The sequence below is a fragment of the Grampus griseus genome (assembly GCF_964374135.1).
Source record: "Grampus griseus genome assembly, chromosome: 14".
NCBI lineage: Eukaryota > Metazoa > Chordata > Mammalia > Artiodactyla > Delphinidae > Grampus > Grampus griseus.
The window spans coordinates 73,796,347-73,813,034 of NC_139008.1; the positions used below are offsets into that span (position 1 = coordinate 73,796,347).

The following is a 16,688-nucleotide window of genomic DNA, read 5'->3' on the forward strand; positions in this document are numbered from 1 at the left end:
CCCTTGGAGATCAGCTATTTTAGTCCAACCCACTCATATTACAGACAGGGGAAGAAAACCCTGAGGCCCAAAGAGAGCCGTGGACATGGCAAGGTCACAGCACAATTTTCTGTTAGCAGCAGAGTTAGTCTGAGGTCAATTACAGATCATCTTGTTCTGTAATTATCAAAGGCGGATGTTCCTCTGAATCACTTGGGAAGCTCTTTACAGATTTCTGTACTCTGCTCCTGGAGATTCAGACTTCGGTTTGCAGCAAGGCTTGAGAATCTGACTGTATATGTTCCTCAGGTGACTCAGATAGCTCAGGGCCATGGACTGCGTTTGGAAGTTGGAGTCCAACGAACCTCTTTGATTTTATAGTTTGGGATACTAAGATCCAGCGTGGGACTTGCCCAAGGTCACATGGCAAGTTGGCGGGGCCCTAGCACAGGCTTTGTGGTCTGAACCCAAAGTTCATTTTCCTTTTCCAGGCCACCTGTAGTCAAATTCTCAAAATGGGTCACGAAGACTGGCCAAGAGTATTACCGTGGTTTTCCTCAGCTTAGTTTCCTTCTCGTAGCCAAATTAAGACTTGGGACACTGCCCATTTCCGGGGCTTGGAAAGGTAGGAATTCAAGAGCTGAAATTCTACAGGGAAAAGGAAACTGCTGTCTGGCAGGCCCATGGGGGTTTCCCAAAGGCAAGCTCCAGGATCCAGGGATGACTCAGACACCAGCTATCCACCAGTCCCAACGCCTCAGGGCTACCTGCATTTTCCAGGAAGGAAGGTGTTCCCTCCCCTTTCTTCTGTGGGAGAGATGGGGTGAAGAAGGCCCAGATGTGACTTGAGGGGGCCCAACTCAGGAAGAGACACACCATCTAGCACCTGGAAGAAAGGAAGCTGCCTGCCGAAACTAAGTTGAACCTCTCAAGCACTTTTCCTGAGCCTCTCTTCCAACCTCTCCGTAAACCCTCACCCTGAACCACTTAAGCCTAGGGATTCACTGCTCCTTTCCCACTTCCCACTATCCCACACATATTTCACTGTCTTCTTCCTTTCTTTCTTTTTTCTTTTTTAAAATTCTGGAATAGTATCTTGGTGTTTGGAGTCAGGTGTCCTGGGTTTGAATCCCAGCTCAGCTTCCTATGAGCTCTCTGACCTAGGTAGAGTCACGCCCCACTCTCAGAGCCTCAGTTTCCTCACCTTTAAAGTGGGGGATAATATCTAACTTCTCTGATGATGATGATGATTTTGGCCATCGTGGGATCTTAGTTCCCCGACCAGGGATCGAACCCAGGCCCTCGGCAGTGAAAGTGCAGAGTCCTAACCATTGGACCGCCAGGGAGTTCCCATGCCTTCTCTGATTATGAGGATGAAACAAGATCACATGGATACTTAATAAACAGAAGATGTTTTCTCAGAAGCACTAGATCATGTGAGTCATTAATACACCAGAGAGATTTGGTGAGCTGAAATGAGGTGCCTAAAAGAATAGTTGAACTGGAAATCACCTCAGAAATCTTTGAGCCTTAATGACTTCCAAGCTGGAGTCCAAGTGAACTGTTTACAATATTTCCAAACGATAAGGGAAATCACACACTTACTCTTGATAGCGTCTCAGGTTTCTTTACCTTTGTCTGGAATTGTAACAACTCAAGGTGATAACATGGTTAACACATGCTGTTCAGAAGTTCTGACTGGCAAGTTACATAGATCTTTGATAAGCTTTTTTTAATGGGAAAATAATTAGTGGAGGGCAGATTAAATGATGGAAAACATTAATCTTGTCTAACTCCTCATTTCATAAACAGGGAAGCTGAGGTTTAAAGAAGAAAGTGGCTTGCTAATCACACAGCTAGTAGAGCAGGCTAGAAAACCTGGACTCTTCCTGGAACCAGTTACTTCCCTTCTTTCCATTCCGGAGAAGGAGAACCTAGGATCAAGGAAATCGATGGGTTTCGGTCGGCTGAGGTAGGAGTGAAATGACTCATCAATTTGCTGTTGCCCTTTCTCTATTCTTGACTCATTCAGCACGTATTTACTGACTGTCCACACTATTTGGACTCAGAAGAGAAGGCAGAGAAAAATAGCTATGGCGGCAGGCAGCATCGGGATCTGCTTCCAGGTATGACTTCAGAACCTGGGCTTTTTCCCCCCATTTTAAATATATATATATATATATATGGATATCCACATTATAAAACACCCACTACTCTGCCTTCTAATACAGTTAGGTTGTGTCTGAGGGCAGGGGCTGTCTCATTCGAACGTGTGCAAATTTTCCTGGCACTCAGTAGGTCACGAAATCAGTGCTGTGGTATTGGAAATACTTGAACTCTAATTCTGACTGCCACTAATTCTATGTCTTTGAGACAGTATATTCCTTTCCTTCTCTGGCCCTTAGTTTTACCATCTGTAACCCAGAAACTGGCAAAATCATGTGTGGAATTGCTGGCAAGTTCAAGTTATCCCAGGATTTAACTAGGAGAAAGAAAACGTTGGGAATCTAGGCTGAAAACAGAGTCGACGTTATCACCTCATCTTTCTATCCCAAACATCTTTCCCTCGCCCTTGACCCCTCCTCTTACTTTCTACCCTAGCCGTCCTCCTTTTCTTCAAGATTTCCCTCTAGAGGGCACGCTAGCTCTACCGTTCTGGTGCCCCACTTCCGTTCGCCTTCATTTTTTTCTTCTGCGCATGTGCACACTTCGCTTCCGGGCTTCCCTACTCTCGTTTAGGTGGCTCAACCGAAGACTGCACCCGCTACGCCTGCGCAATGTCAGCCCCGCCCCTCCACCGCTGCCCCCGGAAACGCTTCCTTCCTACGCAGCGGCTACAGTCGCAGCAGCAGCTGGAGCTTTGCCTCTCTAGGCCGGTAGGGCCTCTCCTCCATGGTCCTGCCTGTCAGCACCGTTCCGGGGGCCAGTCGTTGAGGCTGGGCTGCGCTCGGAAGCTTCGATCCTCGAGTCCGTCACCCGGTGAGTGAACCCCACAGGAGCTCGAGTACGAGCGGGGCCCGAGCAGCTGCTGGAACGGGCAGGATTTCCCCTCACTCCGGGAATGGGTCTGTCCGCCCCGGCCTCCCCCCCAACTCCCGGAATGGGCTCGCCCCCTCGGTCCCAGTCCCTCCTCCCGACTGGGCGACGTTGCCATGGTGACGGCCGGCGGGCTGAGGCCCGGCGTGTGTCCTCTCAGGTGCCGGGGCGGCCCGGGGCCCATGGCGCGGCGGTGGCGCTGACCCAGGCCCGGGCGGCGGCCGGGCCCCGCGGGCCGGCATGGCGGGCCAGTTCCGCAGCTACGTGTGGGACCCGTTGCTGATCCTGTCGCAGATCGTCCTCATGCAGACCGTGTATTACGGCTCGCTGGGCCTGTGGCTGGCGCTGGTGGACGGGCTGGTGCGCAGCAGCCCCTCGCTGGACCAGATGTTCGACGCCGAGGTATGGTCCCCGGGCCGGCGCGGAGGGCGTCTCGGCCTCACCGGGTGGTCTGACACTACTGGGCTCTAGACCTGGCTGGGCCACCTTCTCGTTTTGTGGCCCTGGGAAAGGGATATCACCTTTCTGAGCCTCGGCTGTCCTATCCATAAAATGGAATGACAGAGAGGCAGATTAGTACAAAGGAAGGGGCCTGCGTTCCAGGCAACCTGATACATCTCTTTTCTGACACTGAAAAAGTGACTTCACTTCTCTGAGCCCCAGATTCTCGGGTGCCAAATTGGGGACGGGGGGATGGATAAAAGAGCATTCACGGAGTATAATGGGAACTTCCTGGACTTTGGAGTCAGGTCTCTAAGTTCCATGTACTAGCTGTGTGACCTGGGGCGAATGTTGTCATCTCTCTGAACGTCAGTTTTCCTGTCTGCAAAATCATGAGACCGCTGGCATAGAGGTCGTGGACTGCAGTACGAAGAGCCTGGCTTTGGATTCAGAAATGCTTAGTGTCCAATGTAGGCTGAAACATACCAGCTGTGGGATTTGGGGCAAGTTGCTTTATCTTTCTGAGCCTGTTTCCTCTTCTGGAATAGAATAATCCTCAGCAAAATGTTATGAGGGCCAGAGGGGCCTAGGAGTAAGAAAGTGCCTTATAAAGTGTAATGGGAGGGTGGAGAGGTGTTTTGCTTCAGAGAGGCAGCTGTGGTATATGGTAATAAGCACAGTTCTTGGAGCCAGGAGATCTGGGATGGAATCTTTCCTCCTGTTGCTTATTCTCTATGTAGCCCTTGGGCAAGTTATTATCCAAAAAAAGGTAATAATAAGCAAGTTATTATCCAAAAAGAGGTAACAGTAACAACAATAACAACTTTATGAGGTTGTTGTGAGGATGATATGAGATAATGAATGTCAAGGCCTTTGAAAGCTGAAAGTGTGCAGATGTTTGGTATTGGATAGTACCGTATGGACAGTGGTGGAGGTCACTCAACCATCAGGTGCCTAGTAGTACCTTCTTAGGAGTCTTGCTGAACCCCATTCTAACTCTTTTGCTGTTTATTTACCCTGTCACTTTGGGCAAGTGACTTAACTTCTTTGAATTTTCATTCCTCCTTTGTAAAATGAGGATAATGATCCCTTCCCGGCTGCTGTGAGGGGTCAGATGAGATACAGTGGTGGACGTCTGTAAAAGCAGCTTGGTGGAAGTAGGCTGCCATACAGATGAAGAGGCCTGTTGGCTTCTGTGGTCCTGGAATGATGTTTGTTCCTGAGCGGGGCTGCTGGGGTCCTCGAGCCTGGGGCTCTGCCAGGTCACTTCTCCAGCATATTTCCATTTGTGATTCCCCCTCAGATCCTGGGCTTTTCCACCCCTCCAGGCCGGCTCTCCACGATGTCCTTCGTCCTCAACGCCCTCACCTGGTGAGTATCACCAGTTTTGCTATCCAGCTTTTGGGGTCTTAGCACTGGAACTAACTTCCTAAATTCGGACGTGAAACAGGCTGGCACTTGTTCCTGGGCAGTGGTGGACTAAAATGGGTGGCAGAGGCCAGTTCTGAGACTGGCTCCACTGTAGGGTTTCTTTGATCGCTGTTTTGACTTAGCTGGAAAGCTCTTATGTCGCTCTGTGCATGCTGCCTTGGGACAGCTTTCATCTCAGACCACTTCCCTGATGTGGAATCAGATGAGGAAAGGATTGCACCGGGAGTCAGTCTATTCTTGGCCCATGTGCCATTGGCCAAGTTCCTTCCCTTCTCTCTAGGCCTTGGGTCCTCATCTGTACCCTGAGGGCTTTGACTGAGAGGTGGTTTAGGGAAGTGACTAAGAGCTTAGGCTCGGGAAGCCGACTCACTTGGCTTTGACTCTCAGCTTTACCACTAGTCTAGTGACTGTGGACAAGTTAATCTGTCTAAGCCCCAGTTTCCTCATCAGTAAAATCAGGCTAATAATATTACCCACCTCATAGTGGTAAGGGTTCCATGAGTTAATTCACAGGAGGTACTTAGAACGATGCCTTTCACATTACTGTTCTTGACCTTACACTGGAGGTTGAAAACTGGTGGGGTGACTTTGACCTGAATTTGGCTCCCACATATGTTCTGTTTGGCTTACACAGTTGTCAACCCATGCAGGGTGTTTAAGACTTTTTTCACTTAGTTGAAAATCAGGATATTTTATGTTAAAAATACAGATTTCTGGCTTCTCTTAAAAAATGGGATGATCGATTGATTCCAGGCCAGCATTCTAGCATGGTGACTTGCCTAGCTGCAGGCCGCACTTTAGATGAAACAGGTATGCTTCATGCTGCCACAGTCCCCACCAGTCGCTGGGATCCCTTTGAGTGGCAGCTGCATTGATCATCAAGCTCGTACTTTTTCCTTCTCCCCAGCCTGATCCACTCTCAGCATCACCTGCCAGGTTCCTCTGGGCATCTGATAATGTAACCCCTGCCTCCCACTTCTCTCGCTTGCTTCTGACCACTATGCTGTCATCCTAATTGTCCCTGCTCCCCCAAATAACCTAATCTAAGGCCAGGACAACCCAGTGACAACTCACTGCTGTCCTCTCCCCACAGTGCCCTGGGCTTGCTGTACTTCATCCGGCGAGGGAAGCAGTGTCTGGATTTCACTGTCACTGTCCATTTCTTTCACCTCCTGGGCTGCTGGTTCTACAGCTCCCGTTTCCCCTCGGCGCTGACCTGGTGGCTGGTCCAGGCCGTGTGCATTGCACTCATGGCTGTCATCGGGGAGTACCTGTGCATGCGGTCGGAGCTCAAGGAGATCCCCCTCAACTCAGCCCCGAAGTCCAGTGTCTAGAGTCAGGTCCTTTGGACACCCAGCTGGGCACTTGACACCTTGGGCTGCTCCGACTGTCCAGATGAGGTCCAGCCCAGGCCTGAGAGGAACCCGGGAAATGCGAAGTCTCTGTTGGTGTGGGAGAGAGAGTGAGGCCCCGTCAAGAAGGCAGGTAGCAGGCAGGATCACAGCTGCAGGAACGGCCTCCGTTCACTGAAGCCTTGGTATCTGGGAGGTCGGCAAGGGGGACCTCTTTCAGGGTAATAACAGAATCAGAACCATGCCACTCTTGAGCCACCATACCTGTCACCAGCCTGTTATTTTAAAAAGGAAAAAAAAAATAATCAAGGGAATCTGATCACAGCGAACCACTCTTCTAGCCACCTGTCTTACCTCCCTGGGACAGCTGTTAGCTTTGCCATGCTGCTGGACTGCAGCTGTTCTGTTTGGAGCAACACTGGGTTTCTGGATCCAGAGCCACAGAAAGATGTAGGCGCAAAGTAGCAGGCTGCTGTCGGTGAGAGGATGGCAGGTGGAGGCATCAAGCAGAAAGAAAACGCACAACCTGTGTCCTGCTACACACATGTGTGTGTACACCAGTGAACCCATGACTGACTTTCTTCCGGTTCTCTCTACTGGGCCTCCACCCTGCTGCCAGCTTTCAACATTGCAGGCCGTAGGACCCAGAGAAGAATCTTAGCGTCGCTCCCCATCTAACCCTCGAACTAGAGTCACTGCCTGTTCTCTAGGAATGACCGGGCATCCCAGCTCCCACGGACCTCCTCCGTTCTGGCAATAGTTCCCTTTTCCCGCCTTGTTTGGAATTACACAGTGGGAAGGGTACAGTGGGCGCCCAGACACAGGAAGCCCAGCCTTCCAGTTTGAGGTGCACTTGATAGTGCCGAGGGAGATAGGAATTTTCTACTAAGATTTTTCTTCGGGGTGGAGTGTCCTCTGTGAGGGGCTTACAGCTGCCCTTCCCGTGTACATAAATACAGTATTTTCCACGGTTCTGCCTGTGCTTATTTTGTAATGCTGTGCTCGGGAGCTATACAGAATGATTAGGCCACCTTCTTTTTTTCCTGAACCCAAGTATTCCTCCACCTGGTTAAAACACTAAGTGCCGGGGACACCTGTGTCCCACCCCCGCCTGCAGCCTTCTCCGCCACGCCTTGGGTGAACTGCCATGACTCTCAGGGTACCTTTGCCATTTGCCAGTGACTTCTGAACGTGCCCAGTGGAATGCACTGGTCTAGACCCATTTCTGCCTGGAAACCATTGCTGCACCCCTTTGGATCCTCCAGAGCCTGCCTGAGAGAGCTGTCAGTGCTCAGCTTTCAGTGTTAGGGCTACACGGTTGGGGACTTTTGCCATCTCCCCAGGAAGCCTTTCTAGCCTCCTGGCTCCCAGCCCTGCAGAATAGGAAGTTGAGGCCGACAGGATGAAGGTTTAAGAGTGAACATGCCTGGGCAGAGGCTGGGAGAATGCTCGGGTGAGGCACCTCAGTAACTCAGGGAACTCTAGCCAAGCTGGGAGGAAGCAGGTTGTTAATGAGATTCTAATCCTGGCTGCGGGGTCCAGGAGGTATGACCAGCTGAAATGGCTTCCCCTGGGTGGATGGATTTCCCCCCAGACTCTAAAGGCAGGTGACTAACTTTATTTTGAGGCAAGCCTCAGAGCACTCACATCGTGTGGCCGCAGGCTCCCGTGGCCAGCTCTGGTGGTGGTAGCTCCAGCTGTGTTGGCACACCTCTTTGGGAGTTTCCCACAAAGGCTGGTGCTGTCCTGTACATCTTCGATGACAGATCTCTGCCCCTTGAGTGTCAGTTGGATTTATGAAAACTGCCAAAGGTCAGGGGAGCCAAGGTGGGGTTTTTTTGTTTTTTAATAATATCATGACTAAGCTGAATGACAGTTGAGGGTCAAACATATGTGAGTTTCCTGAGATTTTTATGAATTCTAAAGTGACAAAGCAGTGTCTAGAGGCAAGTTCCAGAGAGAACTGGGCAATGGAAGTAATAAATAACATGCATTGAGTGCTTCCTAAAGAGATGTCCAGCAGTAGACTAAGTGCTCTGCACCTCCTTGCTCACTTAATCTTCACAACAACCCTCTGAAGTAGGAAACAGCATCATCTGTATCTTACAGATGAGGAAACTGTAAGGAACTTGCCCAAGGTTACATGTTAGGAGCTGGCAGAGCCAGGATTTGGGTTCCGGTAGTGACATTAATAAGCTCATTCTGAAGAGATTAATAGTTAAAGATGTTTAAGTTCTTAGTGGTTAAACAATCTGCACCTTATAATCATACTTTCGCATCCTACTGTATTGTTTTAAATACTAAGGATGTAAACTGTGTAAATATTACTTGCTTTCCAAGAAAACGGATAGGCAGTACATTAAATACGGCCACAGATTTCCAAGTGAACATAGGAATGTTGGAAATATTTTTATTTCCAAAGGATAAAGGAAAGTACCTAGATCCGAAAGTTACCGCCACCCTACCACTGAGTTGGTGTAGCTCTTGACTTTCTAGGGGTCTGACGTCTAGACGCCCCCCCGCCCCATCCCGTCCACTACCATTTGGAGAGACAAGTGGAGACTAGTGCATAGCTGGTGCTCAGAATAGTTTATAACCCGCAAGAAGGATGGGAAAGGAGAAAGGGATGTCTAGCTCAGAGGGTGTCTCTAACCCCTAGTTCTAGGCAGGCCTGCCCAGATCAGAGCCACATGGGGGTCAGAAGGGCAGCCAGCAGGCACCAGTGAGGCGGGAAGCTCCAGGTCCCCGTGAGTCTTATGTGAGGCACAGCTCAAACAGGTTAGGTTCCCCTGGAAGCAGAGTCTTAGACTCTCTTCAACAACTCCCAGATCAGGGTAACTTCCTTCTCGCAGTCCCCGGGGGCAGTCAGCCTGTAACCCAGGGACTACAGCCTCAGGGGCAGGGGAAGGAGAGGCCAGTTCTGGGCACAAGAGAGGTTCTTTGTGGAGAGGGAATTAAGAACTACTGCGTGCTTGAGGTTTTCTGTAGGAAAGTAGCAAAGGATGGTAGAACAACATTGAAGCAAGGGGAGTAGAGGGAGCTGAGAGTTTTAATCCCTGACCTGCCTACCTGGCCAAGCCAGGGAGACTTCTAGGGGCCCAATGTCAGAAGGCTTTAGAGAGCTGCAATGGAGTGCAAGGTTAAGTCCTGGAGTCCCATTACCAGCTCTGAGACCTTGGATAAGCTACTTAACCTTCCCTGGGTTGAACTTCCCTGAGTTTTTGTGAGGATTCAGTGAGATGTCATAATGTAAAGCATTTAGTGCTGTGCCTGACCTATAAGAAAGTGATCCATGAATCTAAGCAGTTAGAATTATGGGACCGCTGCCCCCTTCCCATTTTACAGAGGAGATATCTTTCTTCAAAGCCTCAACTGTTAGGTGGGGGACAGGCTTGCCCATGACCTAGGTACAGCCACCAAGTATTGAGCTCCTATGTGCCATGCACTGTAAAGTGATTTATGTTTCTAACTTAACCCAATGAGATAGGCACCACCGTTTTCCCCATTTTGCAGACAATGAAACTGAGGCTTAGGAGTAAACAGCTTTCCCCAGCATCAAACAGCTGATAAGAAGCTAGGCCTGTCTGCCTCAGCAACCTCAGCCCCATTCATCCACCAATCATGTTTAAGTGGTACATGGCCCAGATTGGGAGAGGGACAGTCTCCGGGATCCAGATGCTATTTTGTGAATGTGAACATAAGATTGCCTTTTTAAACAAGCAGCTAGTTCCCTAAAGGTGGGCAGTTAGGCAGCCGCTCATAAGTGAGAAACAGGGCCAGTACTGGCTTTATTACAGCAAGGAGGCCTGGAAAAAGGCCGAATGTTCAACGTCCCACAAACTGGTTTCAACTACATCAAGCCTGATTTGCCCAAAGCCCTCTGGAATGGCTATTAGTATCCCTCTTTAAATAAACAGATGGAATACGCTCTGAGAGGTCGTGTGACTTGTTAAAATTCAAACATTAAAAAATTTCCCCCAGTTAACTGTTAGGGAGCCATTTCTCCTGCGGTCTCTTATCCCTGAGATTATGGGTTGCAGCATCCTGCCCAAATCAGGATCTGACTGAGCCCTGAAGAGGGGCCTCAGGTTGAAGTGGTTAAACAATGGGAGAATGGTAGTGGGGAGACCCTAGTCCTGGGATTATGGGAGGCAGGTTGCCTGAGCCTAATGCCAGCAGGTGGAAGGGATAAGGCTGGAAGGAGTGCACTGCTGGAAGTCATTCACATGCATGAGGCCTGCATCCTTGCTTCCCCAGCGGCACCCTGGCCACGCTGGGTCCCAGCCTAGGCACACAGGCTTCTGTCTGCTCACTTGATGGCATTGCCCGTGGGAAGCTGGGGCCCAGCTCTGGCTCCCAATTGGGCAAAGCAGAAGTTGCCAACCTCGCCTAGGCTCAGGCCATTCGGGCCCCCACTTGGGGCTCCCCGGGGAAGGTTCCCATGAAGACTAGTGCATGCCCCCCCCTCCCACCCCGCCACACACACAGGGTTTGGCTTTTTGTTTGGGAGTGCGCTGCCCTAATCGCCCGCTGATAGAGCACGCTGGACAGAAGTTTACTTGAAGGTTGATGGAACGGAAGGTGCTTGGGAGGAAAGATCGAATAGAGGGTTGATGTGATTGATGATGCCCAGCGAGGGAACCGAAATGGAGACTACCCAGGAAACGGGCTGGATTGCAAGCTTAGCGGGAAGACAGCTTGAAGTGAAGGTTACGGGAGTGGAGGTTGCGCGGAGGGGGCGGGGCGGGGTGCTCGGGAAGGGAGCGCCGCGCCTGGGTGGCCGCAGGTAGGGAGCGCGCTGCGGGGGCGTTAGGTCGCCATTCCCGAGGCTGAGCAGTGCGGTGCAGAGCGGTCCAGCGCCAGGCCCCGCTCAGGCTGTTCTCGCGGCCCGGTTTCCGCTGGCGGCCTCCTGGCGGATGCTCAGTCAGGGTGCTGAGCCCCAGTGGAGAGGAGGGGTGCGAGCCGGCCGGTTTAGCGGGAGCCTTTCCCATCCTTCTCTCTCCCTCCCAATCTGAGGATCTCCATCAGTGTCCTGGCTCCCTGGGAGTGAGGGTGGAGGGCTCTGCGCCCCTCGATGGCTCTGCTGCTCTCCCGAGGGCGCCCGCTGCACACAGCCTGTCTCCAGGGGAATACGGAGGACCAGGATCATAGTCTTTGTGCAGAGAAAGCCTGGGCCCCCTCTGTTTTCCTCTCCCCAACTGCATATTCAGGGCCCTGTGGCTCCTACCGGACTCGGGGTTGGAGGATGGACGCGCTGTGTCCCACGGGAGCAGTAGGACGAAGTACCAGTTCCCCGCCTGACTCGGTGCTTTCCGTGACCCAGGCGGGGCACATTTCACATTTCCGGCTGGCATTTATTGACACCCGGAGCCGTGATAATCAGGGCGCAATGCACGTGCGTGACGGGCTGGATGCTGCGTTGCACCTTTTCCCCTAATTCGGGAAATGGAACGGGGAGCAGCCAGGAGACCTAGATTAGAGTTCTTGCTGTGCCACTTCCCAGCGGCGTGAGCTTCTCGGCGCCGCGGTGGTTTCCTCCTCTCCTTGGCCTGCAGGGCCATTGTGAGGCACCTGGCACCCAGGAAGCGCACAACCAACGCCCCCCTTCTATGACTTCATGGAGAGCACCGCTCAGGAGGCCAGCTTGCAGAGGCGGGGGAGGGGAGCAGCCCGCTTGCTTCTTTGTTACGGCTTCTACACTGACCGAAGGGACCTGGGGATGGAGTGGAATTAACCTGAAGTCGTGATTCACACTCTTCCCCACTCCCCCGCCTTACCTCCGCGGAGGGCCTCTTTCCTCTAGCCTTTCCAGCCCCAGATAAAGAGGCAGAGCCAGCGGCAGTATTCTTCAGCGCCATATGGGAGATTTTATTTGTAGACTCGCGAATTTTCCCGCCCATACCTCCCGTTGAGATGGTTGCGCGATCTCCGCCCTCTCCGCACACCTCTGGCTCCCATCCAAGGTCACACCTGCGAGCAGAGACCTCAGCGTCAGTTAGGAGCTAAGACCGCCCCCAGAGGGCGCTGGCGTCCAGGGAGAGGGCTCAGGGACCAGGGCGCTGCGGTGTCTGGCAGATTGGCGATGCCCGGTTTGCTGAAGGGGCAGCTTCCCATTCAGCTGGACCCCCAGGCCCATCACCCCCTTCCTTTCTTGGGACCTCAGTGGAGGGGCTGGAGTATTTCTACTTTTTCTTTTGCTAAGGAACTTTTGTTCAGAGTAGGTCTTATTTGAGGCACGAATAAATAAAACAAATGCAGAGTTTATCTAAGAGGGGATGAGATGCAGAAGAGCCTTACTTGACCACGCCCCCTCCCCTTAGCCCCACATTTGGAAATCCCTAAACTCACTTACTCAGACTTCTGTGAGATTCTGAGCCATAGCAGATGGCCCCTCCTGAGGCCTCCAGGCAGTGGATGACCCACCTCAGAACCACACTCCCAGTGCCCTCCTTACCCGGAGCCCCTACTTGGGTCCTGAGAGGACCCAGCCTGGCCACTGCCCTGCTGTGTGGACTTGGTCAATGGCTTCCGCCTCTCTGGGCTTCCCTCTCTGGGCATGAAGGTAGGGCCTCCCAGCACCGCCAGCCACAGCCCCCAAGACTCTGGATCCTAAGCCCTCTGACTCTGGGCCCAGCTCAGGGCCTGGCTTGGGGCTTGTGTCTCACCCTAGCCTGGCAGTGGCATTGTCACATCTTGTATGGACGGACCATTGGCAGCTCAAGTGATGCCGAGCAGAGGCGGGTGCAGCAGCGCTTGACCGAGCGCAGGGCGGATGGTCTGCACATCACCCGGGGCCCTGGGAGGTGGACTCGTGTGGGCAGCCCCTCACACCAGATCCACTGGTCTGCTGTGTCCAGCTGTTTCATGTCCTCCATGGGAGTTCTGTACTGGTGGGTCTTCAGGAAGACGACCCGGGGGTCCACAGTGGGTGATTGCCTCTCCTGGGCTCCAGGGCCAGTGGGCAGGCCACGACCCTTTGACGTCACGGGGACCTCAGGCTCCGGCCACTCCTCCTCGTGCGGCACTGCTTGCTGTGCCGTGTGCCCCTTCCGCAGTGCCGCCTTGGGCCTTGACTGCTCCGGGTCCTCAGGCTCCCTCAGGGGCTCTGATTTCTTGGAGTCCAGTTTCTTGTTGGGACACCCAGCCTCCTGAAGATCTTTGTTATTTTGTTCTACTGTATCCCAGACGTCTTCGTGGCTGGCAGGGAGAGGAGCGGCAGTCAGCAGAGCAAGACCAAGGTCCTGGGCCTCCAGCTAGACCGAGACAACGGTTCTGCAGTCAGCTCAGGGAGCCTGTCAGGAAAGCTAGAGAGGGCCTGAGAAGAAGCTTCTCTACCACTCAGAGGTCTTGTTCCTGGGGGCAGGAGGTGTGGTGATGAGGGCCGGCGGGCAGAAGGGATGTGAGAGGTTGGGAAGGCCTGAGGCAATGGCTAGTAGTTAGGGTGCCTAGAAATATGTATTGCCTGCGCCGGCCACTCGGTTAGCATTCTGCCTCTTTGCGTTTCAGCTGATGGACTGGACTGGTCCGGTGTTTTGTTTTTGGGTTTTTTTTTTTTTCATATTGTGTTCCAAGAAATCTTAGAAAATATCTCAAATGACCACCCCCCACCCCTGGAGGGGCAGGGTGAGGGGCAGGATAGCTTCCCTCCAACGACACAGTTGGGGCTTGGGGACAGAAATTTGAAGAGTGGCTCTGCTGCTTTAGAAAGGCTTGGAAATCTCTGGGACTAGATGATCCTGACCCTTCTGGCTCAGTGTTTCCTGAGCACCTGCATCGAGGAGGACGCCAACTCAGAGGGAGGAGCCAGAGGGGTGGAGTTACTTAGAGGGGTTAGGAGACTTTCCCCAGGGGTGTCTGTCGTAGACTGAGTCCCCTGCAATGTGGCAGCCCCTGTCCTAGCTGAGTGTGTGTGGAGAGAGAGAGGCCTCAGGCTCAGGATAATGACAATACAGAGGATAATAATGGCCACTGCCGATTGGGTGCCCACTGGGTGTCAGGCCCAGGACCCTCACAACAGTCCTGCAAAGCAGGAGGCAGGGAAGAGGCAGAGCGGCTTGGAGAGCACAGGCTTTGGAGACAAACTGGGATTCACATTTGCTTCTGCCTCTTACCATCTGTGTGATTTGGGGCAAGAAAGGTAACCTGTCAGAGCCTTAGTTTCCTCATCTGTAAAACTGGGGTAATTCCTTCTACCTAACAGGATTTTTGTGAAGAATAAACTAAGTGGGAAAATGCTTTGCATGGTACCTGGCACTTAGCGGGTGCCTCATGTCAGCTTTCTTAGCATCCTGATGTGACTTGTGAGGAAACTGAGCCTCAGCAGAATGACTAGTTTGCAGGTGAATCTCTGCGTGGTGTTGACTTGGGAGAGGCAGAAGGGGTGGCCCCTCGTGCTCAGAGCACCAGGTGGTGGTTAGTCCCGTGGTTGGATGATTATGACCAGGGTTATGACAACAGCTCTGATATCAGCTGGAAACGGCTTCAAATCCTAGCTCTGCCACTTACCAGTCCAGTTAACGGGATAAGTTACAACATCTCTTGAGCCTCAGCTCCTCAGTAAAATAGGGCTAATAAATAACTACCTTTCTGCCAGAGCCTAGTCAAAATGCAGGTTGCGAAATTCCTTAGCATAGTGCCCGTTCCTAGTAAAGGTGGCTATTGGGCCCATGATAGGGGCCGCGGGTGGGCCATGCTCACCCAGAGGAGACCCTGCGGATCTTCGGAACTCTGAGCAGGGAATTCCAACACCTTTTGGCCAGGTTATGCAGTTCTTGGGTCCGAGGGTTCGAGCTCTCAAGCAGCTTCAAGAGCGCCAAGTTTTTTAGCACCTGCCAGGGGCGAGGAGCCAGAAAAACTGAAGCTTCAGCTCTCCTGGGCTAGCGCCCCACCCCGCTACCCGGACTTCGGCTCAGCTCAGCTCAGGGCAGGGCCACGTGACTCCTCCCGGGTCACTCGGCCTGGCAGCCAGGAGCAACACTGCATGGGGGCTCAGGCTCTCCTAAGCAGACACCAAAACGGGGCGCCTCACCGCTTTAAGTCGGTTCCGCGCAATTACTTTGCTGACAGGCTGCTGTATCTTGTCCCGTGGTTCCTCATCTTGCATCTGACAGAGACAGAGAGAGAGAGAGAGGGAATGCTAACACAGTAGGAACCCCCCGAACGCCGCCATAATGCCTCTCCATTGGGCTGGGCTTGGTGTGACCAACCCTAGACTGGGAGTTTTGTCACCTTGGTTTGGGGGTGGAAACAGGGAGCCCATTCTAACTCTCCTGACCTCCCTTCACCCTTCACCTCTCCCTCTTCCCCCCAGGCTGGAAGGTCCCCATCCTGGGCATGGTTGGACTCTTTGTTGAGACCCCCACTGGGTCAAGTCCCAAATCCAACCTTGGAAACCACTGTATTCTTGAGCCTCTTCTTTGCTGATGGACTCATGCTGGAGCTGTGAGGCCTCAGAGACAGATGGAGCAAGGCACCGCCTGCCCCCTGCCTCTCTCAGCTCAGCCAGCGCTCAGGCTGGGCATGGGGATGATTGTGCTGGGGCTCCCAGGGAGGGGGCTGTGACATCACTGAAATGTGTGACAGTGGCAGGGCTGTCTCCGAGGAGTATGTGGATGACAGGGGTGGAGGGTGAGGAGGAAACTCCTGTCTGTGGAGAAACCTGGTAGGTGCCAGGCAGAGGCATATATTGTCACCATCTCCCTGTGAGGTAGGAAGATTCCCCCGTCTTTTTGTTTGTTTGTTTGTTTGTTTTAATAAAGAAGCCAGAGTTCAAAGAAATTAAATAATTTATCCACACAGCTGGATAATGTTGGAGCTGGAAACGTAAGGTCTGACCGTCAACCCATGAAACGTGGGTTCCCAACTATGCTCATATGTCCATTCATGTCACATGTGTTGACTGTGTATCTGCTATGTGTTAGGTGTGTTCTAAGCGCTGGATTAAAAAAAAAACAATTCCTACCATCAAGGAACTTACATTCTAGTGGAGCGTGTGTGTGCTTGTAAGGGTTTAACAATAGGCTCTCTGAAACAAAGTGTGTATATGTGTGTGTGAATGTGTGTTTATCATAAATTTTACTGAAAGAAACCTAATAAAATTCTACAATACTCTTTATTGTGAATTCGGTATAGCCAGTTTATTCTTACAGTATACTTTTCTTGAATTTTGCCTAACTCTGGCATCCATAGTCAACCTATGGTTATAACTGATGAACAAGTGTAGTTCCAACATGAATGTTGATGTAAGAAAATGAAAAAGTGAAAGAACAAAGATGTTGGAATTCAACTCATTTCTCAATGACCTGATCGACTTCTTTGCTGTATTAGATCACAGTTTTCAGATACTGGGAGTATATTTGCTCAGCTTTTTTTGCGTGTGTGTGGCTATTTTCAATGTACAGGCATACCTCAGAGATATGGCAGGTTCGGTTCCAGACCACTGCAATACAG

The 16,688-nt window shown here is 51.9% G+C and overlaps 2 protein-coding genes across 3 annotated transcripts; one reads left to right on the forward strand and one right to left on the reverse strand.

The window, feature by feature from the left end:
- Nucleotides 1-2,819: 2,819 nt before the first annotated feature.
- On the forward strand, nt 2,820-7,211 carry SYS1 (SYS1 golgi trafficking protein). 2 transcript variants are annotated; one of them, XM_082670444.1, is made up of 4 exons: nt 2,820-2,958; nt 3,176-3,417; nt 4,760-4,827; nt 5,981-7,211. In XM_082670444.1, the coding sequence occupies exons 2-4, from the start codon at nt 3,256-3,258 to the stop codon at nt 6,219-6,221; spliced, it is 471 nt and encodes a 156-aa protein (XP_082526570.1). In that variant the 5' UTR covers nt 2,820-2,958; nt 3,176-3,255; the 3' UTR covers nt 6,222-7,211. The 2 variants fall into 2 exon arrangements, with proteins under 2 accessions (XP_082526570.1, XP_082526571.1); XM_082670445.1 differs by having other exon boundaries at nt 3,310-3,417.
- A 5,714-nt stretch (nt 7,212-12,925) lies between these two features.
- Nucleotides 12,926-15,671, reverse strand: TP53TG5 (TP53 target 5; the record flags this gene model as incomplete). The annotated part of the gene is made up of 4 exons (XM_082670743.1): nt 12,926-13,436; nt 14,937-15,067; nt 15,268-15,342; nt 15,624-15,671. The coding sequence occupies 4 exons, from the start codon at nt 15,669-15,671 to the stop codon at nt 12,926-12,928; spliced, it is 765 nt and encodes a 254-aa protein (XP_082526869.1).
- Between the last annotated feature and the right edge of the window lie 1,017 nt (nt 15,672-16,688).

Excerpts from the sequence above, each read along its gene's own strand:
- SYS1 (XM_082670444.1), top strand. The coding sequence starts at position 3,256 with ATGGCGGGCCAGTTCCGCAGCTACGTGTGGGACCCGTTGCTGATCCTG. Across the intron at positions 3,418-4,759 it reads ACCAGATGTTCGACGCCGAG|ATCCTGGGCTTTTCCACCCC; the intron begins GTATGGTCCCCG and ends ATTCCCCCTCAG. Across the intron at positions 4,828-5,980 it reads GTCCTCAACGCCCTCACCTG|TGCCCTGGGCTTGCTGTACT; the intron begins GTGAGTATCACC and ends CTCTCCCCACAG.